This window comes from Molossus molossus, unplaced genomic scaffold (genome assembly GCF_014108415.1).
Source record: "Molossus molossus isolate mMolMol1 unplaced genomic scaffold, mMolMol1.p scaffold_m16_p_7, whole genome shotgun sequence".
Lineage (NCBI taxonomy): Eukaryota > Metazoa > Chordata > Mammalia > Chiroptera > Molossidae > Molossus > Molossus molossus.
In genome coordinates this window covers 93,673,214-93,697,330 of record NW_023425401.1, presented here as the reverse complement: position 1 = coordinate 93,697,330, position 24,117 = coordinate 93,673,214, and the positions used below count along the sequence as shown (strand labels likewise).

Genomic DNA, 24,117 nt, shown 5'->3' with positions numbered 1-24,117 from the left:
TGCTGATGTGAAGGCAGCTGAAGAATCTTTGGAAATTCTAGATAAGCTGGTTGTGAAGGAAAATTACTTTCCAAAGCAGATATTCAGTATGGAAGAAACCTCTCTGTTCTGGAAATGGATGCCTGAAAGGACTTTTATCTGTAAGGAGACCAAGTCAAGACCGGGCTTCAAGGTTCTTAAGACAGAAATACAGTCTTGCTTGGGGCAGAAGCTACAGATTGAAGACCTTTGTGATGTGGCACAGTGAGAGCCCCAGGACCCTCGAGCATAGCAGTAAGCACACACTGCCTGCATACTGCAGGAGCAATGAGAAGTCATGGATGACCCAGCACCTCTTACACGATGCCCTCCTGAATTGCTGTGCCAGTGAAATGAAGAAGTGTTGTTTGAAGAATAACATACCCTACAAGAGTTTGCTTATTGTTGATAACGCTCCTGGACATTCTCCTTTTATTGGTACGCTTCATTTCAATATCAAAGTGGTGTTTCTCTCTCCAAACACCACCTCTTTGATTCAACCAGTGGATCAAAATGTTATAGCAGCTTTTAAGGCCTACTGCCTCAGGAGGACCTTTGCCCAAGCTACTGCTGCATCTGAGAAAAACACTGATGCAATTCCGGAAGGATTACAACATCTTTGACTGCATCAAAAGTGTATGAATGACATCTGGAAGAAGACACTCAAGAGATTAGTCCATGATTTCAGAGGATTTTTCAAGGATAAGGAGATTGCAAAAATCAACAAGGCTGTGGTTGAGGTAGCAAACATCTTTAACCTGGATGTGGATGAGGATGACATTGAGGAGCTCCTAGAGGTGGTTCCTGGGGAATTAACTAATTAGTTGTTGGAACTGGAACAGGAACACATAGCTGAAGAAGAAACAAGAGAAAAGGAAACTTCAGGAAAAAAATACCCCCAAGAAAATGCACAGTGAAGGGTTTAGCAGAAGCATTTGCAGACCCTGGGCTCCTTTAAAAAGTTTGAAAACATGGACCCTAACAACAAAAAGTTTTCATTAATAGGGAGGAAAGTTCATGGTACATTATTTGCTTACAAGCAAATGTATGATGGAAAAAAAAAAAAAGAAAGAAACCAAGCAAACTACATGGACATGTTTCTGAACAGACTGACACTTCCACAACAAGAGTTTCAGCAAGGTCCTTCATGAGGTATTGCAGAAGAAGGCATTGTTATTATAGAAGATAACAGTTCCACGTGTGTCTGTGCCCCTAAGACCTTCTAGTGGGACAAGATGTAGCGGTGAAAGACAGTGATAATGATGGTCCTGACCCTGTATAGGTCTAGGCCAGTGTGTGTGCTTGTGTCTTAGTTTTTAATGAAAAAGTTTAAAAAGTAAAACAAATAAATAAAAATAGAAAAAAGCTTATAGAATAAGAACATAAAGAAAAAATATTTTGTATAGCTGTACAATGTGCTTGTGTTTTAAGCTAAGTGTTGTTACAAAATAGTTGAAAGGTTAAAACATTTATAAAGGGAGGACAGGAGAAATGGCGGCGGAGTGAATGGAGCTACACAGACCATCTCCCAGGACCAAACTGGATTTACAACGAAAATAAAGGCAAATTTTCAGGAAGGGGCAACCGAAAGACACCTTGGAGGACCACATAACCAGGGACACCGACTCAATCCTCGTGGGCTTGCGAGGACGCGAGAGGGGGCTGGGAGCATACGGTCGACAGCGGCCTGGGCGGGAACCAGGGGGCTCGGCGGGAAGTTGCTGCTGCCGCCTCGGCTGCGACCCCGCCTGAGTCCTGCGAACTCAGCTGCCTGCTAAGCCCTCGGCTGGTGCCGCACGGACTGGCACAGACTGGCTGGGACCAGGGGACTCAGCAGGACGCCGCTACCAAGGCTGAGTCCCGCGAACTGTGCGTGCTAAGCCCTCGGCTAGTGCCGCACGGACTCGCGGGGACCAGGGGACTCTGCTGGAAGCTGCTGCCACCTCGGCAGTGTCCCGCTACCGCGGCTCAGTCCTGGGGCTTCTATTGAGTGCAACGCCCTTGGGTGGTGCCACAGCCGTGGCCGCCCTTGGCTGGAAGCAGCGCCCTCGGGTTAAAAATCCCAGGCGGCTCCACAACGCAGAGTCTAGACAGAGGCTAAATTGGCAGCAGCCACTCACATTGGGCTCCGGCAGAGGGAAGGCAGACTGGACTGGAACTGTGTGGGGACACTCGGGTTTTGGAGGGTGCTAAGAACTTTTGCTGAGTGCGGCCATGCAGGACTGTGGTCATTTTACCCCTTCCCAGGGCCCTGGGGAGAGGCAGAAGCCCCTCCCTCAGAGATTCAACCCCACCTGGTGGCCATTGAAATGCTAATTGAGGCCCATTAACAACCAGCAGCTGCCCCACCCTCGGGAAAACCTCTTACACTGAGCACTTGAGGGAGTTTTTCAGGCAACTCAGAAACCAAGGGTCTTCAGGTGACCTCTACTAATAGCCTCCAGGCAAAAAAAAGCTAGAGGATAACTACCATTCCCTGGGCTAGCAACACTAACTAGAAAAGCTAAGACTTGACAGTGGTGTTTAACGTGGGTCCTCCCTGGCTCATCCAAACCCAGGAGAGGGAGCCACAAACAACAGAACACCAACACCCACAGGGAAAATTTGGCAGACTCCAAAGCCCACTGTGATAGCCAAAATGGTGAAAAACAGAAACAAAAGCCAAATGAAAGAACAAGAGACCTCTATGGAAGATGAGATAAATGAGGTGCAGTTAAGCAATTAACAGAACTAGAATTTAGAGCCATGATGTTGAGGAAGCTCAACAGCATGTGTAAGGATATGAGCACCATGAGTAAAGACATAGAAATGTTGAAAATCAACCAGTTGGAAATTAAAAACCAACAGGAAGAAATGAAGAATGACATATCAGAAATGAAAAACACATTGGAAGGTCTAAAAAGCAGAGTAGGGGAAGCTGAGGACCGGGTCAAAGAATTAGAAGACAGGCTAGAAAAAAATCAACCAATCAGAAAACCAAAAGGAAAAAACGATTAAAAAACAGGAAGACAGCTTAAGAGAACTGTGGGACAACTGGAAACGGAATAATATTCTCATCATAGGAGTCCCTGAAGAAGAAGAAAATAAGCAAGGGTTAGAGAATATATTCAAAGAAATAGTGACAGGAAACTTCCCTAATTTGGTGAAGGAAGAAGGCATTCAAGTTCAAGATGCACAGAGAGCCCCAAGTAAGAAGAACCGAAACAGGCCCACACCAAGACACATAGTAATCAAAATGCCAAAAATTAAAGACAAAGAGAGAATCCTAAAAGCAGCAAGACATAAGCAACAGGTTACCTACAAAGGAAACCCCATAAGGCTCTCAGCTGACTTCTCACAAGAAACACTACAGGGCAGAAGGGAATGGCATGAAGTAATCAAGGTCATGAAAAACAAGGACCTGAATCCAAGACTACTCTACCCAGCAAGGCTATCATTCAAAATAGAAGGTCAAATAAAGAGCTTCCCAGACAAAAAAAGGCTAAGGGAATACATTAGCACCAAACCAGCACTGCAAGAAATGTTAAAAGGACTGCTGTAATTAGCAGGAGAAATGGGAAGAAAAATAAAACCACACTAAACAAAAATGGCAATAAATAAGTACATATCAATAATCACCTTATATGTAAATGGACTGAATGCTCCCATAAAAAGACACAGAGTAGCTGATTAGATAAGAAAGCATGACCCATCTATATGTTGTTTACAAGAGACCCACCTCACAACAAAAGACTCACATAGATTGAAAGTGAAGGGATGGAAAAAAATCTTCCAAGCAAACGGAAAAGAAAAAAAAGCTGAGGTAGCAATACTCATATCTGATAAAATAGATTTCAGAATGAAGGCCATGATTAGAGACAAAGAAGGCCACTACGTAATATTGAAAGGATCTATCCAACAGGAATATATAACCTTGATAAACATATATGTACCCAATATAGGAGCACCAAAATATATAAAAAACTTCTGGAGGACTTCAAAGGAGAAATCGACAGCAATACAATCATAGCAGGGGACGTTAACACCCCGCTGACATCACTGGATAGATCCTCTAGGCAAAAAATTAGCAAGGAAACAGACTCTAAATGAAGCACTAGAACAAATGGATTTAATAGATATCTACAGAGAACTACACCCCAAAACTACAGAATTCACATTCTTTTCAAGTGCACACGGGACATTCTCAAAGATAGACCACATGTTAGGGCACAAACTAAGTCTCTACAAGTTTAAGAACATTGAAATCATATCAAGCATCTTCTCAGATCACAATGGCATGAAACTAGAAATCAATTGCAAGAAGAACATGCAAAGATATTTGAACACATGGAAGCTAAATAGCATGTTATTAAACAATGAATGGGTCACTGAGGAGATCAAGGAAGAAATCAAAAACTTCCTGGAAACCAATGAAAATGAAGACAAAACAACACAAAATCTATGGGATGCAGCGAAAGCAGTTCTGAGAAGGAAGTTCATAGCACTACAGGCCTACCTCAAAAAATAAGAAAAATCTCTAATAGACTATCTAACCTCACAACTTAAAGAACTAGAGAGCAAACAAAAAGAAAACCCCAGAGCAAGTAGAAGGAAGGAAATAGGAAAGATCAGAGCAGAAATAAATGACATAGAGACCAAAAAAACAATTCAAAGGATCAATAAAACAAAGAGCTGGTTTTTTGAAAAGATAAACAAGATTGATGAACCCTTAGCTAGACTCACCAAGAAACAAAGAGAGAGAACCCAAATACACAAAATCAGAAATGAAAGAGGAGAGCCCTGGCCAGTTTGGCTCAGCGGTTAGAGCGTCGGCCTGTGGTCCGTAGAGACCCGGGTTCAGTTCCCGCTAAGGGCACATACCTTGATTGCAGTTTGTCCCCGGCACTGATGGGTTGTGTGGGTGGCAACCACTCGATGTGTCCCTTTCACATCGATGTCTCTCTCTCTCTCTCTCTCTCTCTCTCTCTCTCTCTCTCTCTGTTCCTCTCTCTCCCTCCCACTCTACCTGAACAAAAGGTGGAAAAATGTCCTCGGGTGAGGATGATAAAATAAATAAATAAATAAAAATAAAAAAATAAATGAAAGAAGAGAGATAACAACGGACACCACAGAAATACAAAAGATCGTTAACAACTACTATGAACAATTATATGGCAACAAATTCGACAATATAAGCGAAATAGACAAATTTCTAGAAACACATAGTCTCCCAAAACTGGATCAGGAAGAGATAGAAAACCTGAACAGACCAATAACAACAGAAGAAATTGAAGATGTAATCAAGACTCTCCCAGCAAACAAAAGCCCAGGCCCGGATGGCTTCACGGGGGAGTTTTACCGAACATTCAAAGAAGAACTAATACCCATGCTCCTCAAACTATTTCAGAAAATTCAAGAAGAAGGAAGACTTCCAAACTTGTTTTATGAAGCCAGCATAATTCTAATTCCAAAATCAGAAAAAGACACAACAAAGAAAGAAAATTACAGGCCAATATCCTTGATGAACATAGATGCCAAAATCCTGAACAAAATACTAGCAAATCGGATCCAGCAATACACCAAAAAAATTATCCACCATGGCCAAGTGGGATTCATCCCAGGGATGCAAGGCTGGTACAATATTCGCAAATCCATAAATGTGATACACCACATAAATAAAATGAAGAATAAAAACCACATGATAATATCAATAGATGCTGAAAAAGCCTTAGACAAAATCCAGTATCCATTTCTGATAAAAACGCTCAGCAGTGTGGGAATAGAGGGATCATATCTAGACATAATAAAGGCCATATATGAAAGACTTACAGCCAACATCATACTCAATGGGCAAAAGCTAAAAGCATTTCCCTTAAGAACAGAAACAAGGCAAGGATGCCCACTTTCACCACTCCTATTTAACATAGTACTGGAAGTCTTAGCCACAGCAATCAGACAGGAAGCAAAAATAAAAGGGATCCAAATTGGAAAGGAGGAAGTGAAATTGTCATTATTTGCAGATGCCATGATACTATACGTAGAAAACCCCAAAGACTCCATCAAAAGTTTACTAGACTTAATAAATGAATTTGGCAAAGAAGCAGGATACAAAATTAACGTCAAGAAATCGATGGCATTCTTATACTCCAATGATGAACTCACAGAAAGAGAAACTAAGAAAACAATCCCATTTACCATTGTGGCAAAAAAAGTAAGAGACCTAGGAATAAACTTAACCAAAGAAATAAAGGATCTATTCGCAGAAAACTACAGATCATTGAAAAAAGAAATAGAGGAAGATATAAAATAGTGGAAGCACATACCCTGTTCATGGATTGGGAGAATTAAATCGTTAAAATGTCCATATTACCCAAAGCAATATATAGATTCAACGCAATCCCCATCAAAATACCAACGGCATACTTCACAGAATTAGAACAATTACTTCAAAAGTTCATATGGAACCAAAAAAGGCCTCGAATAGCCACAGCAATCTTGAAAAGGAAGAACAAAGTTGGAGGGATCACAATACCAGATTTCAGGTTATACTACAAAGCCACTGTAATCAAAACAGCCTGGTACTGGCACAAGAACAGGCATATAGACCAGTGGAACAGAACAGAGAACCCAGAAATGGACCCAAGGCAATATGCTCAATTAATATTTGACAAAGGTGGCAAGAGCATACAGTGGAGTGAGGACAGCCTCTTTAATAAATGGTGCTAGGAAAATTGGACAGCTACTTGCAGAAAAATGAAACTAGACCATCAACTTACACCCTACACGAGGATAAACTCAAAATGGATAAAAGACTTAAATGTAACTCATGAATCCATAAAAATCCTAGAGGAGACTGTAGGCAACAAAATTTCAGACATCATACGCAGCAGAATTTTTACTGACACATCACCTAAGGCAATAGAAACAAAGGAGAAAATGAACACATGGGACTACATCAAACTCAAAAGCTTCTGCACAGCGAAAGATACAATCATCAAAACGGAAAGGCTACCCACTGTATGGGAGAGCATAATTGCCAATGATATATCAGATAAGGGGTTAATTTCCAGTACATATAGAGTGCTCATACAACTCCACAAAAGGAAGAAAAATAATCCAATTAAAAAATGGGCAGAGGAACTAAATAGACACCTCTCCAAACAGGACATACAAATGGCTAAGAAACATATGAAGAAATGCTCATCACTAATCATCAGAGAGATGCAAATTAAAACAACAATGCGGTATCACCTCACACCTGTCAGAATGGCCGCCATCAATAAATCATCAACAAGTGTTGGCGAGGGTGTGGAGAAAAGGGGACTCTAGTGCCCTGCTAGTGGGAATGCAGACTGGTGCAGCCACTATGGAAAACAATATGGTGTTACCTCAAAAAATTAAAAATTGAACTGCCATTTGACCCAGTGATCCCACTTCTAGGAATATACCCTAAGAAGCCTAAAACACCATTTCGAAAGAATATATGTACCCCCATGTTTGTAGCAGCACTATTTACAATCGCTAAGATCTGGAAACAGCCCAAGTGTCCATCAGTAGATGAAGGGATAAAAAAGCAGTGGTACATATACACAATGGAGTACTACGCAGCAGTAAGAAAGAAAGATCTCTTATCCTTTGAAACTACATGGAGGGACCTTGAAAGTATCATCCTAAGTGAAACAAGCCAAACAGAGAAAGACAAGTTTCATATGATCTCACTTATTTGTGGAATATAATGAACATAACAGTCTGTGGAATGGGGTAGTCCCAGAGACGTGGAAGTGGGGTACAGACTAACAATCCCCTAAAGAGGGGGAGAGGTAAACCACAAAACTTATACGCATGTATGCATGAACAGTGGACATGGACAACAAACTGGTGACAGGGCGGGGAGGGGGGAATCCGTGGGGGAAAAAGGAGAAACATCTGTAATAAAAGTTAATTAATAAAAAAAAGTTTCTAAAGCAAAAATGTTTCAATAAGTTAAGGTTAATTTATTGAAAAAGAAAAAATTTTAAATAAATTTAGTGTAGCCAAGTATACAGGGTTTATCAAGTTTACAGACTGTATAGTAATATCCTAGACCTTCACATTCACTCACCACTCACTCACAGCCTCACCCAGAGCAATTTCCCATCCTACAAACTTCATTCATGCCAAGTACTCTATACAGGTGTACCATGTTTCTCTTCTATACCATATTTTTACTGTATCTCTTCTATATTTAGATATGTTTAGATACATAAACACTGTTGTGTTATAAGTGCCTGCAGTATTCAGTACAGTAATATGCTGTATAGGTTTGTAGTCTAGGAGCATTAGGCTAAACCATATAGCTTAGATGTGTAGTATGGTATAATATCTAGGTTTGTACAAGTACATACTATGATGTTCACACAATGATGAAATTGCCTAATGATGCATTTCTCAGAACATTTTTCTGTTAAGTGGCACATGATTATACATTGTAAAAATTTTCAAAAGTGCAAAGAATTTGGAAAATATGACCAGCAGTTAAGAGAAAACGCAGTCGCTAGAAACTGACCCTGATATGACCCAGACATTGGAATCAGCCAACAAAACTTTAAAGCATCTATATAAGTTATTTAAAGACTTGAATGGGAAATAGTTACAATGAATGAACAGAGGAAATGGAAACTACATAAAGGAGTTAAAAGAAATGCTAGAGCTTAAAAGTCAGAATTCAGCTAAAGAAGCAGAACCATAGGAGATAAATATAGAGATTCATTACAAGGAATTGACATGAACAGTTTGGGGGCTTGCTAGGCAAGTCCAAAGTTTATAGAGCAGGCGTCAGGAAAGAAAGATCACAGGCAGTCTGGAACTTATGACCACAGGCTGAAGCTGCTGTCCAGTAGTGGAATTTCTCACATTTTACTATAAGCAGCAAGATGAAACCAGGTCACACCTTCAACTCTTTCCTTGGAAATTTCCTCAAGTAAATAGCTAAGTTCATTGTTTATAAGTTCTGCTTTTCACATAACTGCAAGACACAATATCACTAAACTCCCTGCCAATACATAACAAGGGTCCACCCTATTCTACTTTATAAGCACATGGTCTTTACTTCCCTTTGAGCCCTCACCACAGGATTCCTGAAGACCAGATTTCTACAAGCAGTCCGAGGGCCCTCACTGGCAGTACCCTTAAGGACCAGATTTCTAATAGTCTCTTTGAGACGATTTGGGCTTTCTTCATCATGCTCCTCATAATTCTTCTAGCTTCCACCCACTGCCTGATTACAAAGGCAGTTTGACAATTTTAGGTATTTGTAGCAGCACCTCACTTCCAGATACCAAAATCTGTGTTGGTTTTGTACTGCTGCTGTAGGCCATTATGTTTGTGGTAATTTGTTATTACAACATCTATTTACGATCTCACAATTTTATAGGTTAGACTTAGGTCTCATGAGTTAAAGTTAAGATGTTGGCAGGATGCTCTTGATTACTGGAGGTTTAAGGGAAAAATCCATTTCCAGTCTCATTTAGGTTGGTGGCCAAATTCGTTTCTTGGTGGTCATAGGTTGTAGGTCCCTATTTCCTTGCTGGCTATCAGGCAGGAGTTGGTCTGTGCCATGTGAAGCTAACATATTCACAGGTTCCTTGGAGGAAGGCATGGCTATCTTTGGGGACCATTCTGCCTGCTACAAGTACAATAACTGAAATGGATAAAGAGCTGGCTGGGCTTAACACCAGATAAGAGATGCCTGATGAAAGAATAAAAGAGTTAGAGTTAGTGAATTTGAAGATAGAGCAATAGAAGGTAACGAATTTGAAGAACAGAGAGAAAACAGATTAAAGAAAAATAAACAGAATTTCAGAGAACTGTGATATCAAATGATATATAATTAGAATTCCAGGGGGAAGATGTGAGAGAATGGAACAAAGAAGATATATGAAGAGATAATGAACAAAATATTCCCAATATTCATTTATTCTGGGTTGATCTGATAGTCAAAACTCAACATAATATTCCTCATTTAAAGAATAAAGGGGGGAAATCCTCACATCTTAATGGATGCAAAAAAATTGTAGTAGATAAAATTTAATGGCAGTTTTTGATTGAAACTCTTTTCAAAGCAAAGAATCAAAGGGAACATCATTATTCTGATAAATCTCCAGTAAACTTGATACTTATTGGTGGACTATTGAAGGCTTTCCCCTTGAGACTGTGAATGAAACAAGGATGTTTGCTAATCCTGTTTTTAAGTAACATTTTATTGGAAGTTCACTCGGTGCAGTAAGTCAAGAAAAAAACATTTAATGATTGGAAAGAAGACATAGAACTGTCTTTGCAGATAACATGACTGTATATGTAGAAAATGCAAAATAATCTATACATTGTCTATTAAAATTGATACATGAATTTACCAAGTTGTGGGATAGGTCAATATACAGAATCAGTTTTATTTCAATATTCCAATAGCCAATCAATAAGATAAAGTTTTAAAAAGATGGTACTATTACTAAAATAAAATCCTTAGGAGTAAATCTACAAAAATTGTGTACATCTCTACACAGCAAATTATAAAATGTTAAAGTATGACCTGAGTAAATGGAGGGTTATATTATGGTGTTAGGTTGGAATATTCAGTACCATAAAGATGTCACATCTTATTTTGCATTGTGGACCCAATGAACCCCCAATCAGAATCCCAATTGGCTTCTTTTAAATACCAAATAGAAATGCATACATTTGTGTGTCAAAAGACAGACAAGGATACCGTTAGTACTGTTGTTCATAATAGCTCTGAAATAGAAGCAGTCTTAAATGTCCTTCAGTGTCAGAATCAAAAAATAAATTATACAGTCAATCATATACAACAATGGAAATGAACAAGTTACTGTTAAATGCAGTTACATAGATAAATCTCACTTAAAATTTATACAAACAAACACATTTTGTATAGTTCTATTTAAGTTAATTTCAGACTTCACAGGCAGAGCTAATCTATAGTATTAAAAGTAAGGATAGTATATACCTTCAGGGCAGCACCATGGTAGTGCTTGGAAGATGGCATAAGGGGGCTTCTGGAATGTTTGAAACATTCATATTCTTAATCATGGTAGGTTTAAAGTAATTCACTTATAATTTGTACATGTGAGTTTGCAATAATTCACTTATGATTTAGTTATCTATTTTTGCATAACAAATTATTGCAAAGCTTAAAATTTTGAAACATCCAGGATGATAAAGGGAAAATTCTAACAATTATATGAAAATAAAGATATTTGACCCATAGTTTTACTTCAAATTTCTCCCGGCTATTATTGCATACTAATTTTGAGGGGAAGCAGCCCTTCCCTGGCATAATGAGCCTAGGATCCAAACCTTGCCAGCTGTGTGCCGTAGCATGCCGTTAACAGGACTCTCCATGTGAACTTTCATGGGTGGGGAAGTACCAGCTCCTCTGCTGGCATGATGGGAAGGACTCGAGTTCAAGCTTTGTGCTTGACCAGAATTGATTGCCTTACACATTTGTTTGAGTCCAGTTGTTATGGAGGGTCATAGGATCCAACTTCTTTTCTGTGTGGCCAGCTGATCAGTTTGGGATAAAATTACCCTTACCCCTCACTTGTTAAACTCTCTTGTTAATTCTCAGCATTTCTCTGGCAATTTTTTTTTTATTATTTTGGATGTATATTATCATAGATGGCATTTCGAAAAATTATAATTTTTTACTATAAATTTCCCTCTTAGTACTGTACTGCCTTTACTGCATCCCATAAGTTTTGATATGCCATGTTTTTCTTTGTCTCATGATATTTTCTAATTTCCCATTTGATTTCTTCTTTGACCCATTGGTTGTTCGACAGTGTGTTGTTTAATTTCCACATATTCATAAATGTCCTAGTTTTCTTTCTGTTATTGATTTGTAGTTTTATTCTATTGTGGTTGAAAAAGATACTTGATGTGCTTTAAATCTTAAATTTATTAAGACTTGTTTTGTGATCTAACGTGATCTATCCTGGAAATTGTTCTGTGTGTACTTAAGAATGGTATGTTCAGTGTGTGTATTAGCTCCATTTGATTGATAGTGTTGTTGCAGTTCATGAACAGAGACTGCTCTCCATTTATTTAGCTTTCTCAGCAGGGTTTTATAGTTTTCAGTGTAAAAGTCCTAAATTATTTTTATTAAATTTATTTCTAAGTATTTTATTCTTTCTGATGCTGTAATGAATGGAATTGTTTTATTAATTTTGTTTTAGATTGTTGGCAACATAGAGAAGTACAGTTGAGTTTTGCATGTTGCTTTTGTATCCTGTAACCTTGATATGGTTATTTAGTTCTGTGTGTGTGTGTATTTTCTATGTAAAGAATTATGTCACCTGTGAAAAAGAGTTTTAGTTCTTCCTTTCCAAACTGGATGTCTTTAATTTTTTTTCTTTTCTTTTTTTTTTTTTTACTGAATAGAAGTGGTGAAAGCAGACATCCTTGTCTTGTCCCTGATCTGAAGGGGAAAGGATTAAGCATGATGTTAACTGTGCATTTTCTGAAGATGCCTTTGATCAGGTTGAGGACATTCCCTTCAGTGAACTCTAGTTTTTTGAGAGTATTTATCATTAATGGGTTTTAGATTTTGTCCGTTGCTTTTTCTGTAGCTATTAAGATGATCATGTGGTTTCTGTCCCTTACATTATTTATTTGGTATATAACATGAATTAATTTTTTGTTAACCAATATTGCATTTTAGGGATAAATTCTTGATTATGGTATAGAATTCTTTTTATGTATCGCTGGATTCAGTTTGCTAATAAGTAAGTTTTGTGTCTATGTCAGGAGGGATATTGATCTGTAGCTATCTTGTGAAATGTGTTTGTGTTGTCCAGGTAACACTGGCATCACATGAGTTGGGAAGTACTGTACTCACCTCATTTTCTGGAAGAGTTTGTGAAGGATTGGTATTATTTCTTTAAATATTTGATAGAATTAACCAGTGAAGGCATTAGGGCCTGTGCTTTTCTTTGAGGGAAGATTTTAAATAACTAACTCATAGGTCTGTTTAAATTTTTTATTTCTTTGTGAATCAGTTTTGGTAGTTCAGTATTTCTAGGGATTTGTCTATTTCATCTAAATTGTTTAATTTGTTGGCATGTAGTTTATTTCAGTTTCTTTAGGGTCAGTAATTTGTGTTTTTTCTCTTTTTTTTCTTGGTTGGTCTAGCTGAAAGTTTGTTAGTTTTGTTGATAAAGAACTAACTTCAGGTTTCATTGATTCTTAAAAATTATTTTTCTTCATTCTAGTCCAAGAGTAGGGAACCTTTTCTCTGCCAAAGGCCGTTTGGATATTTATAACGTCATTCTAGTGCCATACAAAATTATCAACTTAAAAATTAGCCTGCTATGTTTGATCAGGTTAATTTGGTGAGGTGTGTGATGTTAGCCGGTATTGATTTCACAGGCCTTGGCCTGTGGGCCGGACATTTCCCACCCCTGTTCTAGTCCATTGATCTCTGCATTGATCTTTTAAAATTAAATAATTTATTGGGGTGACATTGGTTAATAACATACGTTTCGAGTGTGCAGTTCTATAATACATCTATCATTTGTGTATTGCACTGTGTGCTCACCTCCCACACTTTAATCTCCCTCTATCATCATATATTTCCCCCTTTACCCTCTTCCTCAAACCCCTCTTCTCTTCTGGTAACCACCCTTCTGTTGTCTGTGTCTATCAGTTTGTTTGTTGCTTTCTGTTTTATATCCTGCACATGAGTGAAATTATATAAGATCCATGACTTCATCTGACTTATTTCACTTACCATGATACCCTAAAGATTCATCCATGTTGTCCCAAATGGCAGTATTTCATCCTTTCTTATGGCTGAGTAGTATTCTATTGTATATATGTACCACATCTTCTTTATTCACTCATCCATCAAAAAACACTTCGGTTGTTTCCATTTCTTCGCTACTGTATATAATGCTGCAATGAAGAGAACGATACATGTATCTTTTTTTGCTTGTTTATTTGTTTTATCCTCACCCGAGGACATTTTTTGATATTTTGTTCAGATAGAGTGGGAGGGAGGAAGGGAGGGAGGGGGGGGGAGAGAGAGAGAGAGAGAGAGAGAGAGAGAGAGAGAGAGAGAGAGGGAAACATCGATGTGAAAGGGACACATCGAGTGGCTGCCACCCACACGACCCAACCAGGGCCACAGACAAACTGCAACCGAGGTACGTGCCCTTAGCGGGAACTGAACCCGGGTCTCTCTGGACCGCAGGCCGATGCTCTAACTGCTGAGCCAAAACGACCAGTGCCAATACATATATCTTTATGAATAAATGTTTTCAAATTTTTCAGGTAGATACTCAGAAAAGGGATTGCTGTGTCATATGGTATCTCTTTTCTTATTTTTTGAGGAATCTCCATACTGGCTCTACCAATTTACAAACCCAACAGCAGTGTATAAGGGTTCCTTTTTCTTCTCATCCTTTCCAACGTTGATTATTTCTTGCCTTATTGATAATAGCCATTCTAACAGGTATGAAGTGGTATTTCATTGTGGTTTTAATTTCTCTATACTAGTGAAGTTGAGCATCTTTACGTATATCTGTGGGCCATTTGTATGTCTTTTGGGCAAAGTGTTTATTCAGGTCCTCTGCCCTTTTTTTTTTTTTAATCCTCACCTGAGATTTTTCCTTTTTTTTTTTTTTTTTGTTCAGATAGAGTGGAAGGGAAAGAGAGGAAGGGAGAGAGAAATAGCAATGTGAAAGGGACACATTGAGTGGCTGCCACCCGCACGACCCAACCAGGGCCAGGGACAAACTGCAACCAAGGTACATGCCCTTAGCGGGACCCGAACCCGGGTTTCTTGGGACCACAGGCTGACGCTCTAACCGCTGAGTCAAACCGGCCAGGGCATCTGCCCATTTTTTAAATAAGATTGTTTGGGTTTTGTTTTTAGTTGTGTAAGTTCTTTATATATTTTTAATATTAACAACTTATTGGAGATATTGTTTGCAAATATCTTGTCCCATTCAATTGGTTGCCTTTTTGTTTTGTTCATGGTTTCTTCTGCTGTGTAGAACTTTTTAGTTTGATGTAGTCCCATTTACTTATTTTTGCTTTTATTTTCCTTGCCTTTGGGATTAAGTTCATAACATCCTGTGAGACCAGGGTCCATAAGTTTAATACCCATGTTTTCTTCTATGTATTTTTTATCATTTCAGGTCTTATATTTAAGTCTTTAATCCATTTTTGAGTTAAGTTTTGTATATGGTATCATAGAGGAGTCTAGTTTCATTCTTTTGCATGTAGCTTTCCAATTTTACCATCACACTTATTAAAGAGGCTTTCTTTTCTCTAGTGTATGATTTTGGCTTCTTTGCTGGAAATTAGTTGCCCAAGTACATGTGAATCTATTTCTGGGCTTTCAGTTCTGTTTCATTGTTCCATGTTTCTGTTTTTGTGCCAATACCATGCCATTTTGATTATTATAGTTTTGTGGTGTAAGTTGAAGTCAAGAGTGTGATACCTCCAGCTTTGTTCTTTCTCAGAATTGCTTTGGCTATTTGGGATCTTTTGTAGTTCCATACAAAATTTGATAATTTTTTTGTTCTGTTTCTGCTCTGATCTTTATTATTTCTTCTGCTTGCTGAGGGATTGGTTTACTCTTCTTTTTCTAATTTCTTAATTGTGGAAGCCTAGGTTATTGATAAAAACCTTTCTTCTTTTCTGGTATCGGTGTTTTAAAGTTATAAATTCCCCTCTAAGCAATGCTTTAGCTACATCTCATAAATTTTGTTGTTAGCCCTGGCTGGTTTGGCTCAGCGGTTAGAGCGTCGGCCTGCGGTCCGGAGAGACCTGGGTTTGGTTCCCGCTAAGGGCACGTACTTCGGTTGCAGTTTGTCCCCGGCCCTGGTTGGTTGTGTGGGTGGCAGCCACTCGATGTGTCCCCTTCACATCGATGTTTCTCTCTCTCTCACCCTCCCACTCTATCTGAACAAAAAAAAAAAATTTAATTCTCACCCAAAGGTATTTTCCATTGATTTTTAGACTAGAATGGAAGGGGGGGGGGTGGAATCATCAATGTGAGAGAGACACATCGATTGGTTGCCTCCCGCATGACCCCGACTAGGGCGGGATTGAACCTGTAATCCAGGTACATGCTCTTGACTGGGAATCATACCTGCAACCCTTTGGTCTGTGAGCCAATGCTCCAAACACTGAGACAAACTGGCCAATGCCGTCTCATAAATTTTGATTTGTTGTGTTTCATTTTCATTCAGTTTCAGATATTGTGTCACTTTCTGTTTTATTTATTTTTTTATTCTCACCTGAGGATATTTTTCCATTGATTTTTTTTTAGATAGAGTGGAAAGGAGGGAGGGAGGAAGGGAGAGTGAGAGAGAGAGAGAGAGAGAGAGAAAGAAACATCACTGTGAGAGAGACATATTGATTGGTTGCTTTCAGCATGTCCCTGACTGGGGCTGGGGATCAAACCTGCAACCCATTGCCCTTGACTGGAATCAAACCCGCAATTTTTTGGTCTGCGGGCTGACACTCTAATTGTTGAGCCATACTGGCCAGGGCTGATTTATTCTTGATCCATTGGTTACTTAGAAATATGTTGTTTAGCCCTGGCCAGTTTGGCTCAGCGGTTAAAGCGTCGGCCTGCGGTCCGGAGAGACCCGGGTTCGGTTCCCGCTAAGGGTACATACTTCGGTTGCAGTTTGTCCCCGGCCCTGGTTGGTCGTGTGGGTGGCAGCTACTCGATGTGTCCCTTCACGTCGATGTTTCTTTCTCTCTCTCTCCCTTCCTCTCTCTCCTTCCCACTCTATCTGTACAAAAAATGGAAAAATATCCTCAGGTGAGGATAAAAAAAAAAAAAAGAAATATGTTGTTTAATTTCCAAATATTTTGGGATTTCCTCATTTTATTTTTTTGTTGTTGACTTATAATTTAATTCAGTTGTGGTTGGAGAACATACTTTGATGATCTCTGTCCTTCTAAATGTACTGAAACTTGTTTTATGATTGTCATTTAATCTCCTTGAGAACTATTCATCTGCACTTGAAAACATATATTTTACAGACATTGGGCTGAATGTTCTAGGTTGAGTTGACTGATTATTTTGTTGGTGGTTGTTCACATCTTCTATATTCCTTTTTTTTTTTTTAATTTTTTTTCTTTTTCTTTATTGGTTTTAGAGAGGAAGGACGAGAGAGAGGGAGAGACAGAAACATCGATGAGAGAGAACATCGCTTGGCTGCCTCCTGCATGCCTCCCACTGGGGATCAGGCCCACAATCTGGGCATGTGCCCTGACCGGGAATCAAACCAGCGACCTCTTGGTGCATGGGTCTGCACTCAACCACTGAGCACACCGGACGGGCACATCTTCTATATTTTAGATGATTTTTTGTCCAGTTGTTTTATAGGTGTACATATCTCCAGCTATTATTGTTAAATGATCTTTATAGCTCCTTTCATTTTGTCAGGTTTTGATTCATGGATTTTGATGCTCTGTTCTTAAATGTGTGTATATATGTTTATCATTGTTATATCATCCACATGTATTGACCTCTTTCTCATTATGAAATATCTCTTTATCTCTGGTAATATTTTTGTCTTAAATTCTATTATGTCTAATGTTAATACAGGCACTCCTGATCTCTTATGGTTACTGTTTGCATGGTATGTCTTTTCCCCTCTTTTTCCTTTCATCCTATTTGTATCTTTGAATCTAATGTGTGTTACTTCTAGACAGTATATAATTGGATTTTGATTTTTTATCCTGTCTATCTCTATCCTTTGGTTGGCGTGTTTAGATCATTCATACTTAAATTATTCACACATACAATTATTGATACGGTTGGATTTATCTTTGCCATTTTTCTATTGTTCTATGTAAGCCTCCTGTCTTTTTTGTTTCTGTCTTCCTCTTTGACTGCTTTGTTTTGTGGTAAGTAAACATTTTTAGTGTATCATTTAAATTTCTCTGTTAATATTTTTAATTTTCCCCAATTTTATTCTTAGTTGTTACTCTAGGGATTAGAATATGCATTTTAATTTACCACAATCTAGTTCAGATTAATACTAACTTAATTTTGGTAATATATAGAATATTTTCTTTAATATAGTACCATTCTCTCCCTGCTCCTGTTTGCTATTATTGTCATGTGTAGTATATGTGTATGTGTTATAAATCCAACAATATAGTATTATAATTATTGCTTCATACAATTCTATGTCCTTTTAAAGCAGTTAAGAGAAATGAAAACAATATATCTATATATTATCTTTTATATCACTCTACATATTCTACCATTTCTAGTGCTCTTTATTTCTCCTTAATTATTCATGTCACTGTTTAGAGTCAGTATTTCAGTCTAAAGAACTTCCTTTAGTATTGTTAGTAGTTCAGATCTATTAGCAGTGCATTCTGTCCGTCATTGCTTATCTGGGAATGTCCTTTTTCAGCCTTCATTTGGGGAGGGTAGTTTTCCTGAATATCGAAGTCTTGTCTTCTTATTTCAGCACTTTGATTATGGCATTCTACTGCCCTCTCTCTCCAGTTGTTTTAGGTGAAAAGTCAGCCATTAATTGTACTGATGCTCCTTCATACAAGGTGATCAGTAGTTTTTATCTTGCTGCTGTCAAAATTTTCTTTGTTTTATGTTTTTAGCAGTTTGTTGTCTATGTGTGGATCCTTTTGTATTTATGCTGCTTGAGATTTGTTGAGCTTCCTAAGTGCATAGATTAATGTTTTTCATCAAATTTAGGAAGTTTTTGGCCATTGTTTGTTCAGATATTCCTTTTGCCCCTTTGTTTCTCTCTTTTCCCTCTGAGACTCCTGTCATGCAAATGTTGCTACACTTAGTCATATTCCACAAGTCTCTAAAGTTTTGTTCTTTTGTCCTCATTCTTTTATTTATTTATTTTTTTAAAAAATTTTTCTCAGCTGGGTTACCTATCTTCAAGTTTACTGGTTCTTTCCACTGCCAGTGTAAATCAGCTGTTGAACTACAGATTTGAATTTTTGATTCCAGTTATACTTTCCAAATCCTGAATTTCTTTTTGGTTCCTTAAAAAAACTTAGTTTTATCTTTTTATTAATATTCTCTTTGGTGAGGCATGATTTTTATGCCTTTCACTCTTTAATTCCCTTTAATTCTTTAGACATGGTTTTCTTCACTTCTTTGAACATATTTATATTAGTTGACCTAAGGTCTTTGCCTAGTAAACCCAATATCTGGGCTTCCTCAGGAATAATGTTTATTGACCTCCTTTTTTACCCTTATACATGGGCTATACTATTTCTTTGTGTGTACCATAAATTTTTGTCAGAAACTGGATATGTAAACAATAAGTGGTAATTACAGTAATCAGATTTCCCCTTTCCCCTATCCTCAGTGTTTGTTATTGTTGCTGTTTGTTGAGTGACTTTCCTGGGCTAATTCTGCAGCCTTTATTCTTTGTCATGTGCAGTCATTTGAGTTTTTGCTTGGTTACCTGAGTTGTCAGATAATTATTTGACAGACTTTCTTAAATGCTTTAATCAGCATGTCGTTCACTCTTTTTCCAATGGGCATTTTGTGTGTTGGGGCATGCCTCTATGCTCTTGCAGTTTATAATTCAGCCTTAGGCTTCACTTCCTGCTTGCGCAGAACCTCGAAGTCAAGCATACATGAGAAATTAGGGCTCTGGCAGGTCTTTCCTGGGCATTTGCACAGCCTTCCACATGTGCATGGCCTTTCAGATCCCCAGGAATATGTCAGAAATTGTCAAAGCCCACTATGGACATCTCATTCCTTTGATTTTCCTTTTAACTATTTTTGTCCAGCTTCTTGTTTGCCCCAACTTGAATCGCTGCCTCTAGCAAATGCAGTGTTAAAAAATTGCCGCTAATTTGGGGGACAAACTCCCTGGGGATATAGGGCTTTCCACACTAAATGAGCTATTCGTCAGATGAAATGAAGATTAGCTCCATAGTAGGGCTTTTCTATGGCGTTCTCTGGGGACAGCTTTTGAAGGAGCTCAAACACATTTGCCCCCTCCAATGGCTGCTGGGCGTCTGGCTTTCATAGCTGCTAGGATTGTGGCATGCCTTTGCTAATTTCTAGAGTGCTGAAAAAGTTGGTTTTGAAAATTTATGCCAGTGTTCTAATTGTTGTTTATGGAGTAGTGGATTTCCAGAGGTCCTTCATCCATAATTTCAAAAGTGCTTCTCAATATGTCTGCTTGACTCTTGTTTTTTATATCTAATGATGGCCTATGTATATTTATTGACAGCCATGAAAGTCCACTGTTTGATTTCATTGAGAGCTGTTTGCGAAATAAACATGAAATGGTTATTTATGAAGCTGCTTCAGCTATCATCCATCTCCCTAACTGTACTGCAAGGGAGTTGGCACCTGCTGTTTCAGGTTGGTTGTATAATTTGATAGCTGGCTTTCATTTATATTCTAATGCTTGTTTTAAGCTCTAAAGGTCTGCAGGATAGGTATTAGGAATGATTTTTAAATTTTAGCTCAGTATATATATCCTTTGCATTCTGATATGTAGATGATTTTTTTGATTGTTCTTTACTTTTTCTGAAGTCACCATTTCCCCATATAAAACATTTAAAAAGTAACTTGAATGCCTTCATTTCTCCTTATGGCTTAAAAAACCCATTTGCTCTTATAATATAATATTCCTACCATTCAAATATTAATGGGTATATTCTTTTAGAAAAAAGAATAAGCTTTGTATTCTATATTTAAAGTTTTTATACTTCAGCAAAAGATGCTTTTTCTATTTTTGACGATACATTTTTTATGTGAATTTTTGATGCTGTAATCTAATTACCTTATAGATATTTTGATTATGATTGTCCATGCACTGTATTTACAGATGTATGCTCTCTGATGAACTGAGCTATAGTCACAGTGGTTGTTTTCTTTTCTAGTTCTTCAGTTGTTCTGTAGCTCTCCTAAGCCAGCTCTGAGATATGCAGCTGTGAGGACCTTGAACAAGGTAGGTGTGCCTTTGGTATTGACATTTATCAGTGTTTGATTAAGAAACATTAATTGTGAAGTATTTGGCTTTCTCTCCAAGGTTAGTAAATATGATTTATTGGCTTCATTTCTGTAGCATCTCACTTTATTTGTGGCCTTAGCCATGGCCATTTTCACTATTATTCAAATAAAGATTGTAATTTATTTCTGACTTTTAAGCACTTTATAGTCAAGAGCCACACTGTCCAATATGATGTGTAGCCATAAGAGGCTGTTTCCATTTGAAATAATTAAAATTAAATAAAATTTAAAATTCAGTTCCTCAGTTACTCTAGTCACACTTAAAGTGCTCAATAGCCATATGTGGTTAGTAACTAGCACGTTGGCTAGTGTAGATATAGAGCATTTCTATCATTGCAGAAAGTTCTCTTGGACAGTGCTGATCTATAGTAGCACTATCCAATAGAGACAGAATGTGAATCACATATGAAAATTTAAATTTTATAATAATCACATTAAACATTTTTAAAAGATGAGATTAATTTTAATAAAATATTTTATTTACCCTAATGTATATAAAATGTCATATTAACATGTAATCAGTATAACATTTTTAAAGATATAGTTTATTTTTTTCATACTAAATCTTGCACATCTAGTGTTTATTTCATATTCACAGCCTATCTCAATTTGGACTAGCCACATTTCAGATGCTTAGTAGTCATATGTGGCTATTGGCTACTGTACAGTATGGATCTAGAGGATACAGTACAGAAATACAGAATAAATGAAATAACCTTAAAAATTTTTCATGAAAGTTTAATATAGTAGAAGACTTGTCATAAGGTGGTGTGTGATTGGTTATGGATTAATTGTATGAACAATTGGAGGAGGGAGAAGTTTAGAGCAGCCATGGAAGAAGACTGTATGGACAACAATGTGAATTGTATTTAAGAGAGTTGATATAGGTCCACATTCCTTTATCTGTGATTTTGGAGCAAGATATGTCTCCAGAATTGTGTATTTTGTGAAATTTAGAAAGGTCAGATGATGCTATCTCTTTTATCATATATTAACCCCATTGAGCAGGAGCTGTACCCCACAATTAGACACATTAGTATTTCTGCATGATACATATGACTATCCTTGCTAAGTGGAATAAGTTAAGACTTAATTAGTTTCACATTCGTTTGGGTCATATTTTGATGTCGATACTTTGCTGTTTTCAATTTTTTTTTATTGTGATAGGCGGAGAGGTAGATGACATCTACAAAAAGAAGCAGGAGAATGGCACACATGTTTTTGTGACTATGAGCTTGGCTGGAGTTTGATTGCTTAAATGTAGAAGTGTTTTCTAAGTGATAAGATATTAACAGTCTTTGAGCAGTAATTTTACCATGCAAGGTCTTATTTTCAGAAATCTAGTCGAATAGATATCCATGTACACATGTACTATGAGGTAAAACAGGCCAACTGTAATAAAAGACAGACTGTGATACTGTTGGAAAGGTTGTAGAAACCTGGGAAGAGAAAGTGCTATGCTGTACTATGACTGTGGTTGTTAATCATTTATCAAATGATACATCATACCTTTTTAATTGGAAACATTTGTCTTGAAACAATTACTTTCAACCTGTGTTGTCCCATTTAGATTTTAAAAAGCCACTTACCTTAAATTAAAATTTCTATATTTCTGTTCTTTTGTTTTTTAAAATTCTGGTCTTTATCAATAGAAATTTGCTTAATATTTTTCTTGCCCTTCCACAAGGTGGCAATGAAGCACCCCTCTGCTGTTACGGCCTGCAATCTGGACTTGGAAAACTTGATTACAGATTCAAATAGAAGCATTGCTACCCTGGCCATTACTACACTCCTCAAAACAGGAAGTGAGAGCAGTGTGGACAGACTCATGAAGCAGATTTCTTCTTTTGTGTCTGAAATCTCAGATGAGTTCAAGGTAAGGGTTTAAGTATGATCATGTTTTCTTCCAGTCTCTGTGGCTTGCTTATTTCTTAACATTGTCTTTTGATGAGCAAAAGTTTTAAATGTTTATGAAGTTAAAAAATTTAGCCCTGGCCGGTTTGGCTCAGCGGTTAGAGCGTTGGCCTGCGGTCCAGAGAGACCCGGGTTCGGTTCCCGCTAAGGGCATGTACCTCGGTTGCAGTTTGTCCCCGGCCCTGGTTGGGTCGTACTCGATGTGTCCCTTTCACGTTGATGTTTCTCTCTCTCTCTCTCTCTCTCTCTCTCTCTCCCCCCCCCCCTTCCTCCCTCCCTCCCTCCCTCCCATTCTATCTGAACAAAAAATGGAAAAATGTCCTTGGGCGAGGATTAAAAAAAAAAAAAAATTTATTAATTTTTTTTCACAGTTACTGCTTTCTGTGTCCTATGAAACTTTTGGCTACTTTCACGTCTTCAAGATATTACCTTATGTTTTATTCCAAATGTTTTATGGTTTTACCTTTTATATTTTGGTCTGTGATCCAACTTGAATTAATATTTGTGTATTGTGTGTGATAAGTTCAGATTTTCCCCATACCAATATCCAGTCATTGCAGCATAATTTGTTGAAAAGACACATTGGTGTGCTTGGGCATCTTTGTCTAAAAAGCAGATAACCATATAATTAAAGGAGTATTTCTGAGTTTCTTATCATATTCCACTGATCTGTTTGTCAGTGCTATGCCAGTACCACACTGTATTTATTATTTATTATGGTAGTTTTATGGTACCTCTTAAATGTCAAGTAGTGTGGTCTTCCAACTCTGACCTTTTTAATATCCTAGTTCCTTTGCATTTTCATATAAAATTTAGAGTCAGTTTATAATTTCTACAAAACAAAGCCTGTTAGGATTATGATTAGGATTGTGTTGTATCTATAAGTCAATTTGGGAAGAATTGACATTTTAACAATAGTATTAATTCTTCCAGTTTATGAATATGGTATACCTTTTCCTTTATTTAGGTCTTTACTTTGAGTTGTTTTTGTAGCATTTATTCTAGAAGTATTAAACATCTTTTGTTAAATTTATATCTGAATATTTTATGCTTGCAACTCTGTTTTTTTTAATTTCTATTTCATTGTTTCTACCAGTATATAAAAAAAATTTTTTTTTAATTTCCCCATAACTTGGTATCCTTGGTACTCTTATTAGTTC

General features: G+C 37.6%; 1 protein-coding gene across 1 annotated transcript in view; it reads left to right on the top strand.

Moving 5' to 3' along the window:
* COPG2 (COPI coat complex subunit gamma 2) overlaps positions 1-24,117 on the top strand; it is a 129,718-nt gene that overhangs the window by 51,479 nt on the left and 54,122 nt on the right. The window contains exons 10-12 of the mRNA XM_036247641.1: positions 20,256-20,389; positions 20,914-20,981; positions 22,731-22,919. Coding sequence (XP_036103534.1) covers positions 20,256-20,389; positions 20,914-20,981; positions 22,731-22,919 — 391 coding nt within the window. The remainder of the gene's footprint in view (positions 1-20,255; positions 20,390-20,913; positions 20,982-22,730; positions 22,920-24,117) is intronic.